Source organism: Tupaia chinensis, unplaced genomic scaffold, assembly GCF_000334495.1.
Source record: "Tupaia chinensis unplaced genomic scaffold, TupChi_1.0 Scaffold147433_1, whole genome shotgun sequence".
Taxonomy (NCBI): Eukaryota; Metazoa; Chordata; class Mammalia; order Scandentia; family Tupaiidae; genus Tupaia; species Tupaia belangeri.
The window spans coordinates 2079068-2100606 of NW_006207284.1; the positions used below are offsets into that span (position 1 = coordinate 2079068).

At 36.0% G+C, this 21539-nt stretch overlaps 1 protein-coding gene across 1 annotated transcript in view; it reads right to left on the reverse strand.

Annotated features, from left to right (window-relative positions):
• Positions 1-21539, reverse strand: part of ZRANB3 (zinc finger RANBP2-type containing 3) — a 269156-nt gene that overhangs the window by 114611 nt on the left and 133006 nt on the right. The window contains exons 4-6 of the mRNA XM_027768770.1: positions 21110-21288; positions 15305-15536; positions 5539-5624 (exon numbers count right to left, since the gene is read on the reverse strand). Of these exons, the coding sequence (XP_027624571.1) occupies positions 5539-5624; positions 15305-15536; positions 21110-21288 (497 nt within the window). The remainder of the gene's footprint in view (positions 1-5538; positions 5625-15304; positions 15537-21109; positions 21289-21539) is intronic.

A 21539-nucleotide genomic window follows, 5' to 3' on the forward strand; every position in this document is an offset into this window, starting at 1 on the left:
ATTATGAATGATCTGAATTCCTTATCAGACATTTCCATGATTTTCACCGAACTGCTTGTGGATGAAGAGTTACTCTTTTCCCTAGGAGGAGAGGTATTTTCTCGTTTTCCCATATTTCTCGTGATCCGGCGGTGATTTCTTGTCCTCTGATGAATGTTGTGTTTCTTTCAAATTCTTGAAGTTCAGCCTTAATGTTCAGGAGCAAGCAGGCAGAGGTGATCTAGAATCTCTTTGCCGTTCTATTGTGCTCGCTGGTGCAGCAGATTCAGTAGATAGTGGGGAATATTTTAACCCTATTAGTATTTGGATGTTTAGCTACAGGGCTCTTAGATCTGTCTAAAAACACATTGAAAGGGTATTGGACAGTGGAGAGACAAGAAAAAGGAAAACGAACAGAGAAAAACAACAACAAAAAGAGAAAAAAAGACAAAAAAATTTTTAAAAAATTTAAAATTTGTAATTACTGTTCTTTTAAAAAAAAAAATCACAAAATAGAAAACCGCGCGGCATGAAGAGAAGACAGAAGCAGGGAGACAGGAACCAAGAGACAGAGAGAGAAGGCTGGGGGTGCAGAGGGGAGCTCCCTACTGCTAGCTCGTTTGTTGGAGGCTGAATTATTAGTAGAAAATCTTCATTCCCTTAAAAATCTAGTTCACTGTAGCCATGTGGAACCTTGTCCTGAAGGCCCGTGGCTTCTTCTCAACAATGTATCTTGAAAATTCTTTGTTACCATGACATGAAGAGGTGTATCACTCTTTTCAAAGACTGCATAGTGTTCCATTGTACAAATGTACCGTAATTTATATAACCAGTCCCCTACTGATGGAGATCTTGGCAACCATTCACTATTTATTAAATATAAAATTTTTATTATGCACATATGTGTATACATGTGTATGTATACTTATATGCTTTTGTGTATATAATACACACATATGTGGATAACATACACATACTATAAAATCATAAACAATTATATACAATGGGATATGTGATCATAGGATAAACTACGAAATTTTTAAAAATTAGTCAGAGGGTGTATGCACTTTCTGGAGAGAGATAGGGTTAGAGGGGAGAAGCAAGAAAGCACCCCACATGGGGAATGGTAATGCCACAACCCCTTTTCCTCCACTTCTCTCTCCTTTTGGGATTTTGGACAACCATGCATCCAGCATGCTTTTCAAGCCACTGGTACTAGAATTCAAAGCATACAGTCATGGGAATCAGCAGTTAACGTAATGGCTATGTCGCTGGACTCCCACGTAGTCGACCGCGGTTCGCGTCCCGGACCCGGTGGCTTAAAACTCACGCCGGGTGCGTGTGTGGCGTGCCCAAGATCCCGAGAGGAGAATGGAGGAAAAGGGATTGCGGCGTGACCATCCCCCCTGGGGGGTGATTTCTCGCTTTCTGTCTCTCTGTCTCTCTCTGTCTGTCTGGCGAGCGCATGCGCCCTATAGCGAAAACCTCTAAAAAAAAAAAAAAACAATACAGTCAGACATGTGGGATCCATCTGCCTTAACCACCAGGCCAAGGGATGGCTTAAAACTTTTAAAATTTTAATTGTTCAGTCAGATGTAGCAAATTTTGGTACATATAGCAAAATTGGCTTCAATAGATGAGTTGTCCATTACATTCTCATTTCCTCATATGCTCAATGACATAGGGACTTACCAAATTTCCCAATATTTGCAATTATAATAAATGAAAAGTAGTACCTTATTATAACTTCAATATACATTTCTCTTATGAGATTTAACCTAGTTAAAAACTATTTATATGTCCTTTTCTATAAATAGTTAGTTTATATATTTTAAATATTTTCCTGTTGTAGAAATTTGCCTTATCTTTAATTTGTAAGACAAAATTAGATACTTTACTTTCTTTTAAAAACTTTGCCAGAGGTGTGTGCACTTACCAAAGAAAGAGAAAGAGAGAAAGAGGGAAAGCGAAAAAGCACCCTTCATGAAGAATGGTCAGTTCACAATCCCTTCTCTTCCATCTCTCTAACTTTTATAACTTGAAGGGCACACACACACACACACACACACATACACAATCAGCATGTTTTTCAAATCACAAGGTCCACAACTCAAATAACACAGTTGGCCCTGTGGAATCCAACCACCTTAATAACCATGCCATGGCCTAGCTCTTTTTACTTTGAGAAATGGTATTTTCTTTTTTTTAGAATTATTTAATTAATTTGTTATTATTATCATTAGTTAATTTGACCAGAGAGAGGGAGAGAGAGGGAAAGTGAGAAAGCAAGCCACCAGGTCCAGTACTTGAGCCTGGTACTCAAACCAGTCAACCATGTGGGAGTCTAGCACCTCAACCACTATGCTATGCTACCTGTTGGCCCTGAGATATGGTATTTTCTATAAAGGGAGATATGTTTTAAGTTCTTACAGAGGCAAAAATTTTTTTATGTTTCTAATCAAAGTTAAAATTCCTCTATGTTTTATTTATGGTTTTATTTAATAATGTCTAAATATTTGATCAACTTAGAATTGAATTTGTTGTAAGAAGGGAGAGCATAATACTATTTTTCATAACTGTCTTGACAATTCTTGCTTGATTATTTTTTTTCAAATAATCATTAGAATAAATTTTCTGGATCTAAGAGAAAAATCTTCTAATATTTACTGAATATATTATGTCTGTAGATAACTTCAGGCAAAAGAGAAATCTTTATGGGTACCAGCAGATGGTGTAAGGGTTATATCACTGGACTCCCACGTAGTTGACTGTGGTTTGAGTCCCAGAATGAGTGGCTTAAAATTCACGCTGGGCACATGTGCGTGCATGCCCTAAGTCCTGAGAGGTGAATGGAGGAGAAGGGATTGTGCTGTGGCCATACCCCCTGAGGGGTGATTTCTCACATTCTGTCTCTCTAGCTCTCTGGCACGTGCACATCCTTAAGGCAAAAATCTCTCTAAAAATAAAAAAGAATCATTTTCTGTTTCATGGAATAAATAAGAAAATTTTTAACCAAGAAAAAAAAGAAAAAGTAATCATCAGAATGTCATAACTATGTGGACTTGTTTGAGGGTATTAAAGAAACTGAAAAAAAAAGCATATATATTGGGGAAAACACATGAAAGACTCATATAACTAACATAAAAAGAGATGACTTCTATAATATATAAAGATTTCCAACTTACCAATAAGAAAAAATTCACTAAATTTACTACATAGAAGATTATAAATAGACAAAAGAAGAAATATAAAAATGACTCATATATGTATAAAAACTGTTCAACTGCATTTACTAACACAATGTAAATGTACATTAAAACTGACAACAGATCAGATTTGTAAGAATAAAATAGTTGATATTTCACCATGTTGGCTAAATGAATAAAAAGAGTCAATATTATGGCTAGCAGAAATATACATTGGTATAACTTCTGTGTAGCACGATTTGAAAGTTGAATACTACAAAAATACACATGGCTTTTGAACCAGCAATTTCACTTCTACACATTAATCTTAGATTTAATGCCATGATACTAAGACATGAAATACTAAGACAGCTAACAACTGAGTGTTCATTATGTACAGTCACTACTCAAGCAGTGACTGCTAAATATTAGCTCATGTAAGTCTCATAATAACTTTCAGAGCAAGCATAATTATTCCATTTTTAGAGCTAAAGTATGGAGAGGTAAAGTTATTTTATAAAATGCAACATCTGTTAAGTAGTAAATGTGAAACAAACAAACAAAACAAACACAGGTGAGCTAGCTTTGGGTTCCCATGCTCTTAACCACTTTAATAACCACCTCTCAATGAACCAAGACCTTGGAGCTGAACTGTATGTCACAGCCATGTATTATAAGCAAATTTTCATTAAACATAGACTGCATAAATAAATTCCAAACAGAGGGATAAATAAAGCATTTATTGGCCATGGGAAAGTCATGACACATTTTTGCACAGCAAAACAGAGAAATAAGTCATGACTTTACCAACAACCCAATAGAATGAATGTTAAAGCTCTTTCAGTATCTGATACAGAAATATCTTTAATATATATCAGGTAAAGAGGGTAAATTACAGAAGATACGTATATTATGCTATTATATGTAAGAAAATAAAAAGAAGTACTATTTTACATGCATAATCATTATGTGCTTGTTCATGCAAATAGTGTCTCCAGGAAGATACACAAGAAAATGCCAATATTAGTTACTTGAGAAAGAATAGTGTGGGTGGGAGCAAGGGTGGAAGAAGCATTTATTTCATTTTTGTATAATGTACATGTATATGTAGTCAATATAAATAAATCATTCTTAAAATAAAAAAGCAAGGTCAGCTCCATGGTATAGTGGTAATGCACTGTTGAAGAGAAGTCAGATCCCACGTGGCAACTGCAATGACAGTCCCTGGTCTGGCTTGAAAACTTGCTGGGTACAGGCACAAATGCTCAAGATCTAATGGACTGGTGGAGTGAAGAAAGGGGATTGCAGTATAACCAAAGCCATATAACTGCTTACCTCTCTCCCCACTCCACTCTCTTCCTTTCCCATGTATGTGCTTTATCATGAATAAAGAAAAAGAAAGAAAAAAGTGGAAGATAAAAAATATACACACACATACAAAAATCCCCAGAACAAGCTGTAGTGGCAAAGCTGGAAGACACTGTGTTCCACAGACTGAGATCACATGGAAGGCCAGTGTTCAATTCCTGCTCCAACCTGAAGGCAGGTGTGGTGGTGCATGCCTGTAATCCCAGCAACTATAGAAGCTGAGGAAGGGGATTCACAAGTTTGAGGCTGGTCTAGGTAACACAGAGGGATTCTAGCCAAAAAAATAACCAGGTGTGGTGGTATGAATCAGTAATCCCTTCAACTAAAGAGGCAGAGATAGGAGGATTGTGACATGGCAAGACTCTGTCTTTAAAAAAAAAAAAAAAGGACCCAAGGGGTGGCAAGGTGGTGCATCCTGGGTGTACATACACATAACTCATTTGGGTGGACTGAGGCTGAGTTGGATTGTGGTATGAAGGTCTTGGTGGAGATGCTTGTCTTCCCTCTTTCTCTCTCTCTCATGGAAAAAAAAAAGGCAAACAAAATATTCTTGCCATTATCTATTTATTTTACGTATTACTATTTTTTTAAGAGAGATTTTTGCTATAGGGAATATGCATTTGTCAGAGAAGACAGGGAGAGTCAAGAGAGGGAGAGAGAAAAATCAACTTGCAGGGGATGGCCATGCCACAATCCCTTCTCCTCCATTCTCCTCTTGGGATTTTGGGCATACACGCACATGTGCCCAGCATGAGTTTCAAGTCTCCAGGTCGAGGACTCAAACTGTGGTTGGCCATGTAGGAGTCCAGTGTCTTAACCACCAAGGGGCCACCTGCTGGCCCCTATTTTATGTATTTTACATATAGTTCGTCCACACAAGCTTTTTTACTTAAAGAAATTATTCCACAGCTGCTACAAGCTTGAAAAATACTGTAATAAAGAATGACCAATAAAGCCTAACGTTCACAGCAAATGTATGAAGATAAATGTAGTAGTTTTGTCATACCTGATATGTGCATTACAGTATCTTTTGGCATAGTCAGACCATGTTCCAAATTTTTGTGGAAAGAGAGCTTCAATTTGCATGAAAAGCTGTAACAATACAAGTGTTCATAATATGTTATAATGTTTGTATGTGAATTATTATTACCATGATAAAACCAGTTAATAAAACAGTATAAAGTCAAACAAAATCTACTTATTATTTAAATCTAAATGTTTCCTTCTCAGCTCCATCTCTGTCATGCTCTTCTTTAGGGATAGTTTACCTGTTTCTTAAATATATGTCTGTACATTTTTCATGCCTGTATAAGCATATGTATATATTATCTTTTATTAACATGAAAAGGATAATATACATATTGTTATACAACTAAAATTTTGTCCCTCAAAATGTCTGACACTTGCAAGTATATCTATATTTGTTAATTAATTTTTTAAAAATGATATAAGGGGGCCAGAAAATTGTGTGATGGTTATGTCACTGGACTCACACACAGCCAATTGCATTTCGAGTCCCAGACTCAGTAGCCTGAAAATCATGCTGGGCACATGTGTGTATGTGCCAAGATCCCAGGAGGAGAATGGAGAAGGAATTGTGGCATGGCCATCCCTCCTGGGGGGCGGGTGATTTCTCACTTTCCCTCTTACTGTCCATTTTTCTCTCTCCAGTGAGTCCATGCACCCTATGACAAAATCTCTTTAAAATATTTTTTAATTAAAATGATAAAGAATGTATTATAATAATAAAGAACTGTTTAAAGGCTGGCTAGTAATCTATTAGGTCATCGGGAAAGTCATGAAGTATTTTTCTACATTTTTCTATGCAAAAATGCATTATGACTTTCCCAATGACCTAGTATTAGTATTATATAGATGTACAGTAAATATTTAAACACACTACTGATATTAAACATGGGCTGTTTCTGGTTTTTAGGCAGCTACAGAAATAACTTAATTTTTTACTGCGTGTGGGTATGTATACACATGTACACAAACATCAGTGTAAGTATATGTATCTAAATTTATATCTATCAATGATCGGTCTATCTATCTACCTATCATCCATCCATCCATCTGCATTTCTATTAGATGGTTTGGAGGATATATTTTTAGAAATGGAGCAGCTGGATTTAAAGTATATGTTTTTTTTTTTTTAGAGGTTTTTGCTATAGGGCGCGTGCGCTCGCCAGACAGACAGAGACATAGAGACAGAAAGCGAGAAATCACCCCCCAGGGGAGATGGCCACGGTACAATCTCTTCTCCTCCATTCTCCTCTTGGGATCTTGGGCACACACGCACACGTGCCTGGCGTGAGTTTAAGCCATCAGGTCTGGGACTCGAACCGCAGTCGACTACGTGGGAGTCCAGCAACATAACCATTACTCTAACTGCTGGTCCCTAAAGTATATGCTTTTTAAAGTTCACCAGATGTTATCATGTTGCCCAATAAAAAGATGGTCTCAATCTATACACTTTATTAGTAGTATCATGAAATCTTTTCATTTTCACAACCCTGATCAGTTGCACATGATAGTGTCATTATTATTTTAGTATACTTTTAAAAATAATAGCTTTATTCTGATGTAATTTTTATCCCGCAAAGTTCACATTTCTAAAGTGCATAATTTAGTAGGGCTATTTTTTGATTATCTACAAAGTTATGCATTATTTAGCACTGTTTAATTTCAAAATACTTTTATCATCCCCAAAAGAAAACCCACATACATTAGTATTCACTGTCTAGTTTCTCTCCCTTAGTCCTAGCAAACACAAATCTACTTTTTGGCTCCACGAACTCCCCTAATGTGAAAATTTCATATAAACAGAGTAATACAATATGTAGTCTTTTATGTCCGGCTTCTTTCATTTAGTGTAATGTTTTCAAGGCTTATCCATGTTGTAGCATACATAGCAGTTCATTCTTTTCTGTGGTCAAATAATACTACATTATATGAATATGCTACATTTTTTTAATCCACTCATCAACTGAGGAACATTTGACTTGTTTTCACATTTTGGGTATCATGTGAATAATGCTATTATAAACATGTGTACAGTCCACATGGATCCTGAGCTTCAGCTGTGAACTAGTGCTTTCAGAGATTTAAAATGAAGATTTCCTGCTGAGACTTCTTCCTCACTTATTTCTAGTGGGTAGTGCTACCTGTCTCTTTGTCTCCAGTTCTCTCTGTCTCTCTGTGTCTCCCTGCTCTATACATCTGAATATTAGGGTCAGAATATTCCTCTATTCCCACTGATTCTGATGCACAAAGAGTGAGAACAGAATGGAAGACAGATTGCAGATCGCCTCCTCCTGCATGCCTCTGAACACTCAGACTGAACTTCAAGAATTAGAAGAAATGCACCATCCATCTGATGTCTAGAAATCACCGCAGGGTCACAAGAAATATGGAAAAACAAGAAAATATCTCTCCTCCAAGGAAAAATAAATCCTCCTCATCCTCAGACAGTATGATGAAATTCATGGAAATGTCTGATAAAGAATTTATAATTTTCATGGTGACAAAGTTCACAGAGATTGAAGAGAAGAGAGACAATGAACTGCTGAAGAGGTAAGGGAAAGAAGCTGACAAACTTCAGGAGGTGAGGAAATTCTTGCAAGATCTAAAAGAAGAATTACATATTTTACAAAAGAATCAAACATACCTGTTAGAGATGAAGACTATAATACAGGGAAGTCAAAACCTCCCTTGGAAGTATTCAAAGCAGACTAGGTCACACTGAAAATAGAATCTCAGTTGTAGAAGATAGAATTACTGGCCTAGAAAAATCCACCACGAAGACTGAGAAAATTGTCCAAAAACATGAAAATACTATACGAGAAATACTAGATACCACCAAACATACAGATAATTGGTATCCCAGAAGGAGAAGAGACCCATAAGGGCATTGACAATCTATTCCATGAAATCCTGGAAGAAAACTTTCTAAACCTAGAGAAGCATTCAAAGATATAGTCCCAAGAAATACAAAGGACCCCAAATAGAGTCAACCCAAGAAGATCTTCTCCAAGACACATTATAGCCAGACTGAGCAAAACCACAAAGACAAGATACTAAGATTGGCAAGAGAGAAATGGAAAGTTACCTACACAGGATATCCAATCAGGCTAATAGTGGATCTCTCAACGGAAACAATATGAGTGAGGAAGGAATGGGAAAATATATTCAAAGTGTTAAGGGAAAAGCAACTGCAAGCACGGATACTATACCCAGCAAGATTATCCTTCATATGGGAAGAAAAGAAAAGAACATTCTCAGATAAACAAAACCTGAAAGAAATTACCAACACCAGACTAGATCTCCAAGAGATTCTGCAGGGAGTGCTATACCAGGAAAATTAAATACAGTCACACAGAAATAAGACTTCAAAAACTAAGAAAATGGCCAACTTACTTAATCATGTGGACAAGTCTGGAGTTGAATATTATATTCCAGAATTTAATTGGGAAAACTGAATCACAACAAAAGATAAAGTACATGAGACTGAACTGGTGAAATAGAATTTTATGACTTTTGACTAAAACAGTGTTGATTTTTTTCTAGGCTTTGTTTTCTGATTTTAAGGTTTTTTGTCTTGTCTTGAGCTGTCGATAGGTTCATGTACCTTCCGTGGGAGTCCAGCGACATAGCCATTACGCTAACTGCTGGTTCCCGCATTTCTTTGACTTATTAAAATTAAATCTGCTTTTCTTGAAATTGAAAAATAAATAAATAAATAAATAAATAAACAAACAAACATCTGTACATAATTTTTTGTGAGCATGTTTTCTGTTTTCCTGGGCAAATACCTACAAATGGAGTTGTTGGGCTAAATGGTAACTTTGTGTTTCACTTTTTAAGAGGCTGCCAAAGAATTTTCCAAAGTGATTTTGGTGCTTTGCATCTTTTTAATATGTAACATGACATGCATAAATAACTAATTTATCCAAGAAAAAAATAACAAAGGAAATTAGAAATAAGAGTGAGAAAAAAATATAATTAAGGATACAGCACACAAAAATATGTGTTGCTGCAAAATCAAAGTTTAGAGAAAATTATAGCTGCATATGCCCTTGTTTAAAAAGGAGATAAAGGTGCCAGCAGATTGCCTGGTGGGTAAGGTGCTGGACTCTGACATGGCCAACTTTGGTTTGTGTCCCAGACCTGGTGGCTTGCTTTCTCACATTCCCTCTCACTCTCTCATTTTGTGTCTCTCTGGTGAGTGCAGATGGCATATAGTAAAATTTTAAAATAATAATAATAAATTAAATTAAAATAATTTTTTAAAAAGGAGAAAGATCTCGAATCAATAAACTAATTTTCCACATTAAGATACTAGAAAAGGAAGTGCAAACTAAACCCAAAGCAAATACAAAAAGGAGACAATAAAGATTAAAACTGAAATAAAGGAAATAGAAAACAGAAAGAGAAAAATCATTAAAACTAAAAGTTATTTCTTGGAAGATCAATACTTTCAAAACTTAAGCTAAATTGACTAAGAAAATAAATGAAGACTCAAATGATTAAAATCAAGAATGAAAGAGGTGACATTACTACCAACTTCACAGAAATACAAGAGTCTAAGAAGGAATACTATGAACAACATTTTGCCAATAAATTAGATAACTGAGATGAAATGATCAAAATCTTAGAAATATACAAGGTACTAAAACTGACTCAAAAAGAAAAAAAAAATCTGAACAGACATATTGGGTTACTGGAAAAGTCATGATGCATTTCTGCACAGAAAAACATAGAAAAAATATGTCATGACATTTCCAACAACCCAATACAGTCAATGAAAAAGCTGAATTACTAATCTACAATCTACCCACAAAGAAAAAAAGCACAGGCCAATTGAATTCTACCAAACATCTTTTTAAAAAGCAAGATTAATGTTTCCCAAACTTTTCCAATAAATAGAAGGGACACTTTCCAACTCATTCTATGAGGCCATATTACTTTGATACCAAAATCAGACCAATATATCGCAATTAATCTGTAAACCAGTATCTCTTATGAATTGACACAATAAGAATCAATACAATATTAGCAAACCAAACCCAACAACACACAGAAAAAGATTATGTACCATGACAAACTGGGATTTATCCTCAAAATTTAAGATTCTTTTAACATACAAATATTAGTTAATATGATACATCATATCAATAGAATAAGGGACAAAAACACATAATTCTCTCAATAGATATAGGAAAAAAATGACAAGATTCCAAATATTTTCATGATTAAATATTCAATAAACAAGGAATGGAAATGAACTTCCTTAACCTAATTACAGAAAATCTAGGAGAAACCCACAGTAGGATCATACCTTAAGGCTGAATACTTTCTCTCTAAGATCAGGAACAAAACAAGGATGTTCACTCTTGCTACTTTCATATAACATTGTAAAAGTTCTAGCTCTGACAATTAGGTAAGAAAAAAAATGAAATAAAAGTACTTGAGATTAGAAAATAAGAAGTAAGGGACCAGCAGGTGGCATGGTGTTTAAGGCACTAGACTCCCACATGGCTAAAAGTGGTCTGAGTCCCAAACACAGTGGCCTGAAATGATGCTGGCCATGTGTACGTGTGTGCTCAGAATTACAAAAGGAGAATGGAGGACAAGGGAATGTAGCAAAGCCATCGCCCCTGGGAGGGTGATTTCTCATTTCTCATTTGCTCTCTTTCTCTGAGGAATGCATGTGCCCTATGGCAAAAACCTATAAAAGAAATAGATAGAAAGACTTATACTGTGAAAACTACGAGGTACTATTGTAAAAAAATTAAAGACAATCTAAGATAAATGGAAAGATATTTTGTATTAATGCTTTGGGAGACTTAATACTGTTAAAATGAAAATATTCTTAAAGTACACTACAGTATCTATAAAATTTCAAGCTAGATGTTTTGCAAAAATTGACAAAGCCAATCAGACTATTTATAGAGAAATCCAAGTACTTGGGATATCAAAAATAATCTTGAAAAACAGAAACAAAATTAGAGGATTCACATGTCCCAATTTGAAAATTCTTCACTTAAAATTTGTAATTTTATATTATTTTTCTTAAAGAGTTGCAAATACAAACTGTGCAATTATCAGGACCCACAAAACTTGTATTTACCCTTGCTTTGAACAGTGGCTATCCTGAAGGTGGGATGAAAGTACTGACATGTGATCACAGTGAGACACAATAGTCACTGTTGCTTTGTCAATATTCTATTTCTCATGCTAAATAGGTAAGTATTCATTTTATCATTATCATTTTTACTATATGTATCTCCTTAATTTCCTTAAAAATTTAAGAAAATTTAATTTCTCCTATAATGACATGATTTTGGAATATTAAGAAAATTACATGGAGTCTATTCTTCCATCCATTGCCCTACAAGAGTCAAAAATATCAATGTAAAATTGAGCATTTATCACCACTATTTATGTGTTTTTAGGTGTATCTCAGAAGACTTCCAGGCTGAAATCTAAAGGCCGAATCTAAGAAATACCGTTAGAGAGACAATAATAAAGGCTGTTATTCAGCGTTAGCTTAATAATTAATAGTAACTACCAAATATTAAGCGCTTAATGTGTGTTAGGGCACACGTCTAGGTATTTTCAAAGCAATATTCCCTTTAATTCTCCCAACAACTTTGCAAGAAAACAAGTCTATATTTTCCTATGACTCAGTGTTCATTCATAGACAATGTTTTCTTAAGGAAAATTCTTTACAGACTCAAACGAGTTTCATCCATCATTTCTTCTTTCTAAGCCTTTAACCACCACTAGTTTCTCAGAGTGGCAAAAGCTAAATGAGTTATCAAACAAATGCCTTATTCCTCCATTTTTAAGTATATGCCTTATCTGTCCCGCACACACATCAGCTCTAGTTTCATTCTACCTTCTCATATGTAGATTTTGTAAGAAAAGAGGAACAGAAAGAAGTTCTAAAATGATCTATGAAATAAGTAGACAATTCAACTGAAAATGGATCAAAGATCTAAATGTAAAATCTCAAACTATAAAATTACTTGGGAAATGGGACCAGCAGAAGGCAAAGTGGTTACCTCACTTTCCCACATAGTTAACTGCAGTTCAAGTACTGGACCCGGTGCCTTCAAACTCATGCTGGGAGGGCATATGTGTGTGTATCTAAAATCCCGAGATGAGAATGGAGGAGAAGGGATTGCAGCATGGCCATCCCCCCAGGGGATTGACTTCACGCTTTCTGTTTCTTTTTATCTCTGTCTCTCCAGAGCATGCACACGCCCGATAGCAAATATCTGTGAAAAAAAAAATTACTTGCGAAAGAGGCCAGGAAAACACATGAAGACATTGGAGTAGGCAAAGACTGCTTGAATTAAGACTCCTAAGGCACAATCAACAATATCACAAATAGACAAGTGGCATTATATCAAGCTAAAAAGCTTCTGCACAGCAATGGAAAAAGTAAAGTGAATGAAGAGGTAACACTCAGAGAAAATATATGCACACTATGCTTCAGATAAAAAATTGATAACCAGAATATATAGGAAATTCAAGCAGCTTGATTGCAGAAAAACTGGTAATTCAATTAAAAGATTGGCAAATGAGCTGAATATGCTTTCTCATTTTTCCTCTCTCTCTCTCTGTCCCTCTGGTCAAATTAAAATAAATAAATAAAATAATTCTTAAAAAAAAAAACCATAATGAGATATCATTTGATATCAACCAATCAGAATGGCTATTAAAAAAAAAAACTAAAAAAGAAACTAAGAATGGTCAGTGTGGGCAAGGCTGTAGTGAAGAGGGAACACTCCTGCACTGTTAGTGGGGGTGTAAATCAGTATAGCCACTGTGGAAAACAGCGTGGAAGTTCCTCAAAATTTTACAAATAGAACTACCATATGACCCAGTAACCCCATGCGTTGATATTTACCCAAAGGACAGGAAAACATGCAGTCAGAAAGACACTAGCACATCTATTTTTATGGAAGCTTTGTTCATTATTTACTAAGCAAGGGGATAAACCTGAGTGCCCAACAACTGGTGTCTGGATTAAAAAAATGTGGCACATCTACACTATGAAATACTACTTGGCCATAAAGAACAGCAAGACACTGTCATTGGATACAAAGTGAATGAAGCTGGAAAATCTAATGCTAAGTGAAATAAGTCAGACTATTAAAGACAAACATGGTATATTCTCATTCAATCTATTCCCATATGTCTTCACACGATGACAAAAATGGAAAGATTTAAAGATATAACAGTAGGTGGGACAAGAGTTGATACCATAGACTGTGTGGGTAGAGATTAGTTATTGAGGTGGGGTGGAAGTGGCTCAGCAAAAAAGCATTGAAAAGACATAAGAATGTAAGGTTTGGGACTAGCAGATGCCATAATGTTTATGTTGATGGACTCCCAAGTAGTCAACCACAGTTTGAGTCTGGGACCCAGTGGCTAAAAACTTATGCTGGGAATATGTGCATGAATGCCCAAGATCCTGAGAGGAGAATGAAGGAGAAAGGATTAAGGCATGGTCAGCTCCCCCAGGGGGTGATTTCTTGCTTTCTGTCTCTCTGATGAGCACACATGCCCTATAGCAAAAATCTCTCTCTAAAAAAAGGAATGTAAGGTTCTTTGTTGAAAATACTGTATATGGCAAATATCCTCAATTTGGTTATCATGCACTGGATGTATGCTTTGAAAAAACCATATTATAGGGACCAGCAGATAGGGTAATGGCTATGTCACTGGACTCCCACATAGTCAATTACGGTTTGAGTCCCAGACCCGGTGGCTTAAACTCACGCTGGGCGCAAGTGTATGCATACCCAAGAACCCAAGAGGATAATGAAGGAGAAGGGATTGCAGCGTGGCCTTCTCCCCTGGGGGGTGATTTCTCGCTTTCTGTCTCTCTCTGTCTTTCTGGCAAGTGCACATGCCCTATAGCTAAAAAAACCTAACCAAAAAAAAAAAGAAAGAAGAAAACATATATATCATAAATATGTACAATTAAATGTAAGAAAATATAAAATAAATTTAAGAAAAGGTTCTATTACAGCAAAAATATACTAAAAAAATTAGAAATAAAGTATACTCACCCCCAATCATAAGGAACTGACAATGTAAAATAGGGTAAGTGAAGATTATTAACTTTAGCAGAACCTCAGGAACACATATGACAAATTGTATTAAAAATGGAAACTTATGGGAACCAGTAGTTAGCGTAATGGCTATGTTGCTGGACTCCCACATAGTCGACCACGGTTCGCGTCCCGGACCTGGTGGCTTAAAACTCACGCTGGGCGCGTGTGCGTGCGTGCCCAAGATCCCGAAAGGAGAATGGAGGAGAAGGGATTGCGGCGTGACCATCCCCCCTGGGGGGGTGATTTCTCACTTTCTGTCTCTCTGTCTCTCTCTGTCTGTCTGGCAAGCACACACACCCTATAGCAAAAACCTTTCCAAAAAAAAAAAAATTGGAAAAGTATAATAAAACCTTATAATAATAATTATTTTTATATATAAAACTTATATTTAAACCTTATAATAATAATTATTTTTATATATGTATATATGTATATTCCTATACATTTGGTTGAGGTTTACATCTAAATAAATAAGAAGAGTAAAAATAAAAGACATGTTTAATCATTATTAGCTATTTAGACATTCCCAATATATGCTTCTGGCATTTAAGGCATCTAATTTGAAATTAAACATTATAAAATAGGTGTCTGCTTTAATTTGACATGGTTTTAAAGCCCAAAATATAAGAATTTTAATACCTCTTCAGGCCTTCCCAGGGCTGGAGTTCCTGTAAGAAGAATGGCCCTTCTGGCTTTCTGTACTATGGGCAATAAAATCTTGCTGCGAGTTGCATTTCTGGACTTCATGTAGTGTGATTCATCCACTATAACCACTCCGAAGTTTTGATTATTCAGTGCATCTATCAAAATCTCTGCATCTGCAGTTAAAAGACCATAACCTAGAACTGTCACTTTGCTGGTCGATATTCTCCTAGAAGAGAAAATCCACGTAATTTAAAAATATCTCAGTAAATAATTTTTCATAAACAATATAACTCTCTTGAGAGAACATACAAAGTAGAAGAAGAAACAGTGAAAATCAAGAGGAGAGGGTACTATAACTAAACTCAGGCTCTCTTAAGGTTTTACTGTCCTCAAATATGATCAACAAGAAATTCAATTTTAAAATGTGGGTTAACAAAAGCTGAAATTTGATTAAATGGTCTTTGAAAGATTCTGAGATCCAGTAAGCCACATTTTACTAGTACAAGAACATTATTTTTGGATAGTATTTGCTTTTACACACCTAGGATCATGCATAAAGTAGATACTCAAAGACTAACTCTTCAGTGAAACCTTGACATGAATAGGATAGCGGTTTTCCAACCTAAGTGTTATTGGTATTCTCATCAGGACAATACTTGGTGTTATAGGACTGTCCAGTAGACTACAGGGTATTTCACATTCCTAGTCCTACTCATTAAAGGCCAGTAGATTCTCTCAATCACTGTGACAAGGAAAAGGCTCCTGATTCTGGAATAATGGAGTACGGTTAGAAGAGGAGGCAGTACTACCTCATGTAGAGAACCAAAAAGTGATCCCTGATCTTCACATCTCTGTAATTCATACATCTGTAATATGTTTTATCTTGCTGTCATGAAATTATTCGTTTACATATATATTTCCCTTGCTACATCATGAGATTGGTAAAGATAAGAAATGTATCTTATTCATTATTATATGCACAGTTCTATGCTCCCAATGAGAGTTTGCAAACTAATAATTTTTAAAATCATTAACATAAAACCAAAGCATTTTTTCATTTTCTATATCATTAGTGAAAAACGTAGGACAGAGCTAGTCTTGTGCAGAGCTCCTATATAACTAGCCAGTACCACCATGGCAACGCATTTTAAAAATAGCAACTGCATTTTAAGATCTGGATAAAACTACTCAAAACAGACTTAGGAATTTTTTTCACTGTACTGAAATATCAGAAGAGTCTGCAGATAAAAAGTACAGAGTTAATATCACTAATTAATTAAAGTATACTGACAGCAATATATAGAAGACAAAGGCTTTGAAGGCCATATAGCAATCTCTTTGTTTCAGAAGCAGTCTCTGTATCAAAAGCTGTTTCTTTACCTAGATGAAACTGGGTAGTTTTTTTTTTTTTTTTTTAAGTTAATATCCTTTAGAAAACTTATATTCTGGAATTGTAGTTCTATGTAATATATCCCGATGTTATTAAAATAAAAATATCAGCCACTATTTAATTGCAAGAGTATGTTTCCAAAACTACTAATGAAGGAACCAGCAGTTAGTGTAATGGCTGTTGCTGGACTCCCACACAGTCAACCGCGGTTCGCGTCCGGGACCCGGTGGCTTAAACTCACACCGGATGCGTGTGCGTGTGTGCCCAAGACCCAGAGAGGAGAATGGAGGAGACGGAATTGTAGTGTAGCGATCTCCCCTGGGGGGTGATTTCTCGCTTTCTATCTTTCTGTCTGTCTGGCGAGTGCACGCGCCCTTTAGCAAAAATCTCTCCAAAAGAAAGATTAAAAAAAAAAAAAAAACAACTACTAATGAAAACTAGATTAAATACTACTGCGTCATCATGATGTGTTTTTCTGTTTTTCTATGTATCATGACTTTTCTGACAACACAATATAAAAGATGATACAGGAGGGGTTGGCAAGTGGCATGGTGGTTAAAGCTGCTGGACTCTGACATGGCTGACTGCAGTTTGAGTCCTGGACCTGGTGGCTTGCTTTCTCACTTTCTCTCTCTCGGCAGTTTTTATAGGAGATGAGATTTATTCAAAATGATTGACTACATGTTATTTTAATGTTTTTTAAAAATGTATTTATCTATTTCTTCCATGAGAGAAGGAGAAAGAGAAAGACAGAGCCAAGCAACCCAGTGATCCTATCTCCAACCTCAGCCAGCCAATACCATGCTGGAGTATTCATAGGAAAACCTTCTGACTCAAACCAAGGACCTTCCCGTATGGTCTCAGCACTGCATTATTTAGCACTGTGCCATCACAGCTGGCCTACATTTTATTATATCTTTTTTTAAAAAGAAGTATTTTATTTAACTTTATTATTATTATCATTATTATTTTCCAGTTTGATCAGAGAGACACAGAGAGAGAGAGGAAGTGAGAAAGCAAGCCACCAGGTTTGAGACTTGAACCATGGTCCGCCATGTGGGAGTCCAGCCTTTAACCACCATGCCACTTACCGGCCCCCATTTTATTATATCTTAACCATGTACTCAAATTTTCTTCCGCCCATAAAAACATATTCCACTGAATTAAGGTTTCAAGGTTGAACGAGTAAAGAACCTCCATCCATTTTGACTGTTTCTTCTTCCTACATTCACCAAGGCCAGTTACTTCTACAAACACAATTTAAAAATCTTAGCAAAAACAACATAGTACAAAGATACTACGGAAATTCTAAGTATTAACAGATGTTCATTCAGGTTGATGTATTGTTTTTGCACTTTTTTTTTTCTTTTTTTTTTGAAAGGTTTTTGCTATAGGGCACGTGCGCTCGCCAGACAGACAGAAACAGAGACAGAAAGCGAGAAATCACCCCCCAGGGGGGATGGCCACACCACAATCCCTTCTCCTCCATTCTCCCCTCAGGATCTTGGGCACGCATGCATCCAGTGTGAGTTTAAGCCAGCAGATCCAGGACGTGAACCGTGGTCGACTACATGGGAGTCCAGCGACATAGCCATTACGCTAACTGCTGGTGCCGGGTTGATGTATTGTTTTGACTGAAAGTTCAGAGGTAGATAATTGTGAACCTCTGGAAACATGAAAATTTACATAATGCACCTAGATATTCAATGTAATAACTTAGCAATATTTAAATTGGTTGACTTAGTCCAATGGTTAGAAGGCAAAATTAACAAATACTATAATTTTTTAATGTAAAAACTACAAATAATAACAAAGTAAATATTATCAAGATATAAACTATTATATTTACAAATCAACAAAGTAAAAAACCTAAACTTGCGAGGATTAATTTTGAATTACACATTAATCTTGTATATTAAATAAAAACTTAGAAAGCAAAATCTACCATAGCTGATAATAAGAAAAATCAAAGTCTTCGAGTGAGTCACTGAAAAGTTGTGAAATTTGTTTTGAACTCTGAAGTAGCTGATTTTCAGTATAGCTGGCCCTCCATATCTACAGATTTAATCAACCTCTGATCAAAAATATTCAGAAAAGGGAACCAGCAGATGGCATAATGGGTGCTTCCCTGGACTCCCACATAGTCAAGCATGGTTCAAGTCCCAGACTGTGAAGCTTAAAACTGAAGCTGGGTACATGTGTGTCTGTGCCCAAAATCCCAAAAGAGAATGGAGGAAAAGGGATTATGCCATGGCCATGCGTAATTTCTCACTTTCTGTCTCTCTGTCTCTACAGTGATTGCACGTGCCCTTATAGCAAAAATCTCTCTCTTAAAAAAAAAAAATTAAAAAAAAAAAACTGGTCACATCTGTACTGAACATATAGACTTTTTTCCCTTATCATTATTCCCTAAATGACACAGTACAACAACTATTTACATACTATTTACATTGTATTGGTATTATAAGTAATCTAGATGCGATCTGAAGTATATGAGAGGACCTATGTAGGTTATATACAAATACTACACTATCTCATAGAAGGTACTTGCATAGCCACAGATTTTGGTATCCTCAGTGGGGGAGGAGAGGTCTTGGAACCTACCCTCTGTGGATACCAAGGGACAACTATATATTTAAAGAATATACAGTGAACTCTTGAACAACAAATGTGTTATGGGAACCAACACCCTGCATAGTGAGAAATTCACATGTAACTTTCCCTAGAAACTTAACTACTAAGGGACCAGCAGTTGGTGTAATGGCTATGTCGCTGGACTCCCATGTAGTTGACTGTGGTTCAAGCCCTGGACCTGGTGACTTAAACTCACGCTAGGCGCATGTGCATGCATACTCAAGATCCCGAGAGGAGAATGGAGGAGAAGGGATTGTGGCATGTGCATGCCCCCGGGGGGTGATTTCTCGCTTTCTGTCTCTCTGTTTCTCTCTGTCTTTCTGGTGATCACATGCACCCTATAGCAAAAACCTCTCAAAAAAAAAAAAAAGAAACTTAACTACTAATAGTCTACTTCTGACAGGAAGCCTTACTAAAAATATAAAGTCAGGGCCAGAAGGTGGTGTGGTGGTTAAGGGTGCTGGACTCCCACATGGTCGACGATGGTTCAAGTCCCAGACCTGGTGACTTGCTTTCTCTCTCTCTCTCTCTCTCTAGTAAAATTAAAATAAATAAATAAATACAGCTAAATAAAACAATTCTTTAAAAAAATAAAGTGAATTAGCACTTGTATGTTATATGTGATATATACTGTACTGTTATGATAAAGTAAGTTAGAGAAAAGAAAAATATTAAGAAAATCACAAGGGAGACAAAACATATTTATAGTATGTATGTTTTGAAAGCCCACATATAGGAGTCAGCAGGTAGCATGATGGTTAAGGCTCTGAACGCGAGTCCTGGACCTGGAGGCTTGCTTTCTTGCTTTACCTTTCTCTCTGTCTCTCTCTGATCAAATTTTTTAAAATAATAACAAATGAAATAAAAAAATAAACAATTCCTTAAAAAAAAGAAACCCCTCATGGGACCAGCAGTTAGCATAATGGCTATGTCACTGGACTCCCACATAGTTGACCGCAGTTCACGTCCTGGACCTGGTGGCTTAAAACTCAAGCCAGGCGTGTGTGTGCGCGTGCCCAAGATCCCGAGAGGAGAATGGAGGAGAAGGAATTGCGGCGTGGCCATCCCCCTTGGGGGGTGATTTCTCACTTTCTGTCTCTCTGTCGCTCTCTGTCTGTCTGGCGAGCACACGTGCCCTATAACGAAAACCTCTCAAAAAAAAAAACAAAACAAGAAACCCCTCATATAAATGGACCAATACAGCTCAAACTTATGTCATTCAAGTGTTAACTACTAAATAGATACATTACATTTATGTTTTAAAGTATACATTTTTTCACTTACTTTTAAAATATATCATAAGAGAACTTAGAAATTAAATGTAGTATTGTTTTACATAAATAATTCATATTTTCAAATATAAACTAAAATATGGGATTAGCAGATGGTGTAATGGTTACATCATTAGACTCCCTCATGGCTGACTGTGGTTCAAGTCCTGAACCCGAATCCTTGAAACTCATGCCAGGCACATTTGTGTGCATGTCCAAAATCCCAAGAGGAGAATGGAGGAGAAGGAACTGTGGCATGGCCATCCCCCCCCGGAGGGTGATTTCTCACTTTCTGTCACTCTTTCTCTCTCTCTCTAGTGAGTGTACACTCCCTATAGCAAAAATCTCTCTCTAAAGAAAAAAATATATAAACTTAAACTCTTCATGCTACTCTCTTATTTCTAAATTATGATCTACAGGTGATATTTCATTCTAAACATGAGAATAAATACACATAAACAAAGCAGACTTTTTTGTCTCAAAGATGAAAAATACTATTCTTACCCGACATCAGTTTTATTCTGAACGACATTGATTTCTTCTGGACCTAACTCTGGGATCCACTTCTCAATTTCTTCTGTCCAAGGATACCTCAGAGATGATGGGACTACTATTAGAAGAGGCCATTCCTCTTTATAGAAGTAAGCAATTGAAATCGCCTGAATTGTCTTTCCTAGACCCATCTAAATAAAAAAAAAATACAAATTAAAGATGAAACCTAAAATATTTTGAAAGAAAACATCAAATATCATATTTGACTATTATTATTGAAATAGTTTTCCAATGTAAAATTAGTAAGATTACAAAGTTAGTAAAAGTTCAAGATTATGAGGAAATTTAACTTGTTAAGCAAACTGGACTCAAAAAGACACAATGCAAAGTATTAGTTATAGTGATTTCATACAACTTAGCATTATGCAATGTACATGGCCAT